Source organism: Lipotes vexillifer, unplaced genomic scaffold, assembly GCF_000442215.2.
Source record: "Lipotes vexillifer unplaced genomic scaffold, Lipotes_vexillifer_v1.1 scaffold458, whole genome shotgun sequence".
NCBI lineage: Eukaryota > Metazoa > Chordata > Mammalia > Artiodactyla > Lipotidae > Lipotes > Lipotes vexillifer.
In genome coordinates, this window is record NW_006783957.1 from 1,625,744 (window position 1) to 1,634,909 (window position 9,166).

Genomic DNA, 9,166 nt, shown 5'->3' on the forward strand with positions numbered 1-9,166 from the left:
GCATTCTTATTTAAGATTTGATTGACCATTACAAAGTTGGCTGTTATTAATGCATACTAATAATGTCTTTTCATTAAGTTTAAATTGTCAGTGTAACTACCAGGAAAGGTCTTAGGAATCAGATGGAGCAATTTCCTAACGCCAGTACAGGCACAGGAAAACCGAACTGTATTTACCAGTCATTTTTACCACTTATATAAAAATCTGAAAAATATTTGATTTTGTTTCATTTCCTCTAACAAACCCTCTTACTCCCTAGTATCCCTAAGAAGATAAAACAAATCTAAATCATCACAGGCTTCTTTACCTGTTCTCCTTTCTCAAAAACTGTTTACATTTTCTATTTTGTTTATTTTTAAACATCCCCTTTGATGTGCTAACTAGGTTAGTCTATCACCCTTAATAAAGACTTGAATTTCCAAAGCTGCACTTCTGAAGCTGAGCAAACAACTAGGTTATGACAAAAAAAACAAACAAACAGTGGAAGGTATGTATTGGATTTCCTCCAGTGAAATATCAGTAAATTTCTTGTATTATTCAAATACAGATTCATACATTAGACATTTCCAAAATACAAAATAATCAAGCTTGATGAAGACACATATATAGCTATATGGCAAGGGGAAATAATTAGGCAGGGTCATCTGCATTCAGCACTATTATTTAATATATATTTAAGACAGAATTATTGATTGTGTATCATGGGCTGTGATCTGGGAATACAAGAGACAGTATAAATAATCACAAGTTGTCATGGGATAATTTTTCTGCCTACTTTGGCAGTTCACTGATGTGTTCTATTCATGAAACATTAGACCTAAGAAAAGATATCAACTCAATCAAATCAAATGAGGGAGGAGGAAAGTTTTTAAGAATTTAAAAGGTAATCTCATAGATGCAACATCTAAATGCAGCCAGTCCTAATGGGAACTAAACTGGTCTCTGACTTTCAGGAACCACAGAGTCTCTGTTGGACTACTCTATGTCACCACAGATTCTTCCACCAGCACCCAATCCTCATGGCCACCATCTCCTAGCACAACCCATTAGATGTCAAAGATTTGGGGTCACTTAGTTCACATTCTCAAGAGCACAAGACTAATTTCTTGCAGGCCAGTTACTGGATGAATCACCCTTGGGTCAGATATCCATTTCTGATCCAATGAGAAGTTGGAAATTGAGACACAGGATACAACATGGTCCCCCAGGCCTGCTGCTACCAAGGGCTGGAGGGGGGTGAAACAAAATACAAGATGGACATGAAGAGTATGCAAAGTTATCACACAGAAAGATTAGGAATACAAATTGAAAAGGTAATCTGATCAATGGTGAAACAATGGGTTTCAAAGCAAATGATGTAGATGTCCACTCAACCAGTGTTTACGGACCTAAAAAAATCTGACAGACTTAGCTTCTCAGGCAATGTTCACCATTAAAAAAGAGCTCTTCAAATATGTACAACCACATGTACTAAATCAAATACACACTTACAAATATTACTTTTCCCCATACTCACTAACTGCAACCAGCCAACCTTCTGAAAACAATTTCAAGTGGACACAATTCACTTCTCCTTTTTCTTGTCCATCCTACTTTAGTCAATATGGATGTTCAGACAAGTCTGTGATGAGTTTAAGAGATTACAATGTATCTATTTGTAGCTAGTATAGACTAGGTACTTGGGTGCCAAAGCAGATGGGCTTTAACATACTGCAATTAAGGCTTTACTATTGAAAATGATATTTCAAAGCAATTTAGTCTAACAAGAGGTGCAATGATTTCCATTTAAAGGTTATCACTGTTGGACAAAGCAAAGAACAATGTTAAAAGATTAATGGCAGGTAGCTCCAATAGGAAACATTCCAACTACAAATTAATCTTACAATGATAGAATATTTTAAGAGCAATGGATTCAAGCATGTTTTAGTTCTTTTGTGGCAGTAGTTGGTTAAGAGACCCTCAAACTCATGTTCCTGCCTCTTAGGCAGAGTGGCTACAGATGCCAAGACTAGGAATCCCTGCCCCATTTCCATCTATGAGAGGGCATGTGACTGGTTCTCACCAATGGACTGTGGTTGCAGTGATGCAATTGACAATGCAATTGACCATGAGGCCGAAGGGGATGGCAGGGCTCTCAAGAGAGAAGCCGGGTCCTTAACTACTGCATGGAAGGGAAGCAGCCCCCTGACCAGCATCCACCACCTCTATCTGTTGCATGAATAAGAAACAAACTGCTATTGTGTTAAGTCGCTAGAATGCTGGAGTTTATTTGCCAGAGCAACTGTTGTTTCCTTAAGAAGATAACTCCCTAAAAATGTAGCATGTCAAAACCACAATACAGAACAAGATGACAGGAAAGTATGATGCATTTTTGAAAAATAAAGTCGTCTTACAGAGCTTTATTTATGTTTCTTTCACACACACACTCATGCCACAGCCACACACACACACTTCTATTTTTAAATATGAACACAAGGTCCTTAGGCAGATAATTTATTTTGTGGTCAAGCGACTAAGTTTTGTTTTTAAATATTTCATAATCTCAAACCAACCCCTAACTGAATAAGCAATCCATTCTATCTATGGATTTGAATGCTTTCACACACAGGAATTGCATTGGTTGATGTCTGAGAGCAATTTTATAATTTAGCATTGTATATTAGCAAACAATACAAGTTATACCAAAACCTTCTCGCCTTCATTTCCAGAACCTGCAACTCTGGATCATTTAGAAAAAAGAACCAAGCTAAGAGACTGTGACATGGCATCTCCTCATTTCCAGTAAGTTGACTAAATGCAAAGCCTCCTTTTTTGTGTAAAATGATGCATAATTTGCATTCAGGGCAGGTGTTCATTTTATGAAGAGTTTCAAGTACAAATCAGATCAGACACCTTTTGAACATCTTAAATCGGGTTGGTTACAATTCCTTTCCAACATCTATCTGACTGAATGTTCTAATTCCACCGCCAGGTTTGCAAGGAGAAGAGAAACACCATAATTTCCTTCCACTGGCAGCTCAAAGCCCAGCCCTGAGGAGCAGTGCGCGCAGTACCTGACACTGCTCATGCTGCCGGTCTCGGATCCAAGCTTGCATCGCTCCAGTTGGCTGGCAACGATCTGGCGTTCTGCCTCTAGCTCTCGGGTCAGCCTTTCAAACTGTAATTCCTGAAATAAAACCATCAAAAAGATTAATGCTATCAGCTACACGGAAACTGGAAATCAGACCAAAAAGACAGTATGGTCAAAGGGGAAATTAGGATTTCTCAAGACATTAAATTTGAGAAGCAGAGGTTGCTGATGTGGACCCGAAGGATGAGGATTTCAGACAGACCTGAATTCATATCACAGCCCTGGGACCCATCAGCCGCAGGGCCTTGAATAAGCTACAGTCTTTCTAAGGATCAGTTTCATCATCTGTAAAATGGGTTTACAATACTTACTTCATTAGGTTGAGGGGAAGATTAAATGAGACACTGACCATGAAAAATAAGCCTGTGTTATGTTTGGCCAATGTCCTGTACCCAACAGATATTAATACCCCTGTAACCAAAAGTGAAACAATAAATAAACAATTTATTTTTTATATGATTTGGAGTATTGTGTTTAGTCCCTACTGGCCATCTAGGTGCTTCTATATACTAATTGCATTTTCATATTACTTACCTATTGCAGAATGAAGAAAATAATGCTTTAAACCTACACTTTTCATTCTTTATATTCCAGCAGAAGGACAAGGACGCTGATTCTAATTACAAAGGTCTAATTACACAGTGAATTATCTTTGTGATATTTGATACATCACCTTAAAAAACAGCCAGCTGAACCAAGGAAGAATGCTTCTAAAAATCTGCCTGACACCCGCTGTTAAAAGATTAACTTTAATGAAAAATGATTCATTGAGTACGGCAAGGATTTCAGCTGTTCCAGCTACAGGACTTTTATACCATATTGTAATCTTTATGTTTTATTTTTCCATACACTTAAGTTTTTATAAACATAATTATAGTAAATTATGTATTTTAACTAAAAAATTCAGAAAAAGTTTTCATAATATCACAATTAACTTCTTTTAAAAAATAAATTATTGGCACAGTTGTGTTTTGGGGAAGGGAAAGCTTCTAAGAATGCTGAAAAATACTGAAAAAGAGGGTAAGGGTTAACTTGGGAGAACTAAAACTCCCAGAATTACAGTGATTTGTCTTCCCAGAAAAGATGAGTTTATTTTATTTGCCACCCTGGGATGCTCTAGGGTGAGACCTTTAAAAAGTAGGGTCTGGGGGCTTCCCTGGTGGCGGGAAGATCGCACATGCCGCGGATCGGCTGGGCCCGTGAGCCATGGCCGCTGAGCCTGCGCATTTGGAGCCCGTGCTCCGCAACGGGAGAGGCCACAACAGTGAGAGGCCCGCATACTGCAAAAAAAAAAAAAAAAAGTAGGGTCTGGTGTGTCCTCTACATATGTTAAAAATACCCTTGCTCTTTTCCACAAGAGCAGATTTTTTTTTTGTTGTTTCGTGTTTGGCTTTTTTGGTTTTGTTTTCGATTTTGGTTAGGCAATGGTTTCTTTTTTTTTCTTTTTATCCTTTCAGTGCTTTACAATTTTCAAAAGTTTCACACATGATTTCATGTACTCCCATAATAACCCCCTTTTTTAAATCCCCTTTTAGAGGGAAGCATTTTCCCTCTTCCCTCTCCCCACTGTTAACCACTAGTTTGCTCTCTATAAGAGCAGATTTTTTTTTTTTTAATGTTGACATTATTTCAGGGATCTAAGAACCACTTGAGAAGTGAGAGCTCAGCTTTTCCATTTACGGTGTTAAAATCGAGGAAGCATATTGTTGAAGCTCAAATGTTTCTTCTTATATATTTCGAAGGACAGCAAAGATGATTTGTAAGGAATGAATACCAAGACCTCTGCTGGCTGCATTTTGTGTATCTAACCTCTCCTTTTTCTCCCTGCAAGTTCTACTGCTTTTGGGGGGCAGTTCCTTAAAAATATGCAAGTTCTAGAAGGTTCTCATTTCCAATCTTTATAAAACACAGGCACATCTCAGAGATACTGCACGTTTGGTTCCAGACCACCACAATAAAGTCATTATCACAAAGAAGCGAACTGCATGAATTTTTTTTGTTTTCTAGTGCATAACAGAAGTTATGTTTATACTATACTGTAGTCCATTAAGTGTGCAGTAACATTATGTCTAAAAAACACATTCACACCTTAATTAAAAACACTTTATTGCTAAAAATGCTGACCATCATCTGCGCTTTCAGCAAGTCATAATCTTTTGGCAATAGTTAATATCAAAGATCACTGATCACAGGTCACCACAACAAATATAATAATAATGAAAAAGATTGAAATTGTGTGAGAATTACCAAAATATGACACAGAGACATGAAGCGAGCAAATGCTGTTAGAAAAAAATGGCACTGATCCAATTGCTCAATGCAGGGTTGCCCCAAACCTTCAATTTGTAAAAAATGCAATATCTGGGACTTCCCTGGTTGTGCAGTGCTGAAGAATCCGCCTGCCAATGCAGAGGACACGGGTTTGAGCCCTGGTCTGGGAAGATCCCACATGCTGCGGAACAACTAAGCACGTGTGCCACAACTACTGAGCCTGTGCTCCAGAGCCCGTGAGCCACAACTACTGAGCCTGCGTGCCACAACTACTGAAACCCATGTGCCTAGAACCCATACGCCACAACAAGAAAAGCCACTGAAGTGAGAAGCCCACGCACTGCAATGAAGAGTAGCCCCCGCTCGCCGCAACAAGAGAAAGCCTGCATGCAGGCAACGAAGACCCAATGCAGCCCCCCAAAATTGATTATTTAAAAAAATGCAATATCTGTGAAGTGCAATAAAAAGAGGTATGTCTGTATATTTTATCTTAAATGTGTCTGTATAACAGTAAACAAACTCATACTTCTGAATTGATAACACCTTAAAAACATTAACACAAAGATTATACAGAGCTCCTCATAGGTAAACAGAAATTCATTATTTGTATTATCTAAAGCACTTTAGGGCTTCCCTGGTGGCACAGTGGTTGAGAGTCAGCCTGCTGATGCAGGGGACACGGGTTCGTGCCCCGGTCCAGGAAGATCCCACATGCCGCGGAGCGGCTAGGCCCGTGAGCCATGGCCACCGGGCCTGTGCGTCCAGAGCTTGTGCTCCACAACAGGAGAGGCCACAACAGTGAGAGGCCCACATACCGCAAAAAAAAAAAATAATAATAATAATAAAGCACTTTAATTTGCTGCATATTTGCATGTGTTACAAGCAGCCCAATATGGCAAGACAATCTGAGTCAGGATTTATAAACCTTTTTGGGCTTCTGCTAGGACAGACACTACCCTTGGGTGTGCTTGCTGAAGGCTGTGGCCTCACTAAATGTTTTCTTCACATTAGTTTTATGGGAGGGGGGTGTTAGGAGACATTTTTTTCATGAAATCTGCCTTCCAAACTTATAGTCACAATACTCAGTGCTCTTCATCTGTGTGCATCTATTTAATTCCATCTGGCATCACTTTCTTTCTGTCTGAAAGGCTTCTTTTAATATTTCTTGTAATATGGCTCCTTCAGTGATGAATTCTTTCAGATTTATATGCCTAGTAAAGTTCTCATTTTGCCCTCATTTTTGAAAGACATTTTTGCTCCACTGTTCTCTCTTGCATTTACTGTTTCTAACCAAACAAAACTATGATATTCCTTGTCTTCATGTCTTTGAATATATTTTGTCTTTTTTCTCTGTCTCCTTTTAAGATTTTCTCTTTATCATCAGTGCTGAACAACTTGATTTTAAAGTTCTCTGGGTATAGTTTTCTTCAGTTTCTTATGCTTGGGGTTCCCTGGGTTTCTTGGATCTGTGACTTTATAGTTTTCATGAAATCTGAAAATTTCTCAGCCATTAATTCTTCAGAAAAATTTTTTTCTTTCCCACTATCTTCTCTCCTTTGGTGACTACAGTTAAGTGTACATTAGGCCACTTGGAATTGTCTCACAGGTCATGGATTCCTTTCTCCACTTTTAAAAGTCTTTTTTTCTTTCTTTGCATTTCATTTTGTTTAATTCCTACTGGTGTCTTCAAGTTAACCAGTCTTTTCTTCTGCAGTGTCTAATCCACCATCAGTCCCATGGAGTGTATTTTTTTTTGCGGTATGTGGGCCTCTCACTGTTGCAGCCCCTCCCGTTGCGGAGCGCAGGCTCAGCGGCCACGGCTCATGGGACCAGCCACTCCACGGCATGTGGGATCTTCCCAGACCAGGACACAAACCCGTGTCCGCTGCATCGGCAGGAGGACTCTCAACCACTGCGCCACCAGGGAAGCCCCATGGAGTGTATTTTTAATCTCAAACACTGATGAATCAAACATGTCTAGAAGTTTCATTTGGGTCTTTTTTTTTAAATCTTCCATGTCTCTATTTAACTTTCTAAACATATGGAATATACATATTAAAAACTGTTTCACTGTCCTGATTTGCTAATTCTAGCAACTGCATCAGGTTCCCAGCTGGTTTCCCAGCTTGGCTGGAGAGTGTAAGCACATATTCTGGGTCCTGATGTGAACACCAGGTACTAGTTCCTCCCATCCTTCCAGGTAGTTCTTTCCCTGCCCCCTGCTGGTTTCCTTACATACATGTGCTGCTCAGTTCTCTGCTGAATAGTCCAAGGGGACCCTCTGCCGATCTCAAGGGTTCTCTTTCTGAGCAGCAATCACCTTTCTTCTATTTTGCCCTGCAAATTCCAGCCACCTTTACCTCTCTGGACTCTCAGTACTTTCTCCCCAGCTCAGGGAGTCCTCTGGGCTCTGCCTGGGCCCCCCTTCCCTTTCTCCACTGTTGTGGGGGAACTCTCTCAAGGCAGTAAGCTGGTGCAATTGTAGGGCTCACCTCATTTGCTTTGTGTATCTAAAGAATCTTTTTCTTCAGTTTTTTTTTAAATTGAAGTATAGTTGATTTACAATGTGTCAGCTTCAGGTGTACAGCAAAGTGACTCAGTTATATATATATGTATATAATCTATATATATAACCTATGTATTTTGTAACATACACACAATGCATTTTTTTTTGCGGTATGCGGGCCTCTCACTGTTGTGGCCTCTCCCGTTGCGGAGCACAGGCTCCAGACACGCAGGCTCAGCGGCCACGGCTCACGGCCCCAGCCGCTCCGCGGCATGTGGGATCTTCCCGGACCAGGGCACGAACCCGCGTCCCCTGCATTGGCAGGCAGACTCTCAACCGCTGCGCCACCAGGGAAGCCCCACACAATGCATTTTTGAGAAATAAAAGTTGTCTTACAGAGCTTTATGTTTCTTTCACACACACACACACACACACACACACACACTCATAATCACACACACTGCTATATATAAAACAGATAACCAACAAGAACCTACTGTACAGCACAGGGAACTATATTCAATATTTTTTAATAACCTAAAAGGAAAAAGAATCTGAAAAAAATATATATATAAGTCAACTATACTTCAATAAAAATTTTTAAAAAAACACTGTCCTTCATTGCCTAAAGTGTAGTGTTTTGAAAACTGGTGTTTTTTGTTGTTGTTGTTTCAGGTGGGAAGGTATTACTTCTGGGTCACTGTTACTTTCTTAGCTGAAAGGTGAAAGTTTAAGAATTAACTATTTTTCCCCCATGCTTGATTTGTAAATGCTTATTTTCCACTGTATTTAAAAATTCATACTAAATGTACTACTAAACAGCTATGTACTGAAGTTTTTACCCATTTAATTTTGTTCACTATTTCAGTATTAAAAATAGAAGCTCCTTTTGGGTTACTTGTATCTTTAGTTTGCATGATGACTTTTTAATTGAATTGGAATTTTCTTTATTAAGGAAACTGAATCAATGCTTTGCCTTTTAAAATGTACATTCAATAAATGTTTACTTTGTCATTGCATATATGAAACAAGCAAGTAATTAAGTGAATTTTCCCTCTGTGTTTCTCTAAGGAGTACACAGCAAATGTCAAGGTCTTCCAGGAGCAAGGAGGTTTCTCTTCTGCACCTAAAATCCTATATTTTGTTAATAAAATAACACAAAACATAATAATAAAATTGGAGGCAAAAATATTTATTGAGCACTTACTATTGAGTGCTTAATTACTAGGACAGCATATAAGGAGGAAACTTTTCCTGCT

General features: G+C 39.1%; 1 protein-coding gene across 2 annotated transcripts in view; it reads right to left on the reverse strand.

Moving 5' to 3' along the window:
- CTNND2 (catenin delta 2) overlaps positions 1-9,166 on the reverse strand; it is a 950,773-nt gene that overhangs the window by 601,980 nt on the left and 339,627 nt on the right. For both annotated transcript variants that reach the window (XM_007456448.1, XM_007456447.1), the window contains one exon: positions 3,054-3,166. Coding sequence is in view for 1 of the 2 variants with exons in the window: in XM_007456447.1 (XP_007456509.1) it covers positions 3,054-3,067 (14 nt within the window). In the remaining variant the exon portion in view is untranslated. The remainder of the gene's footprint in view (positions 1-3,053; positions 3,167-9,166) is intronic.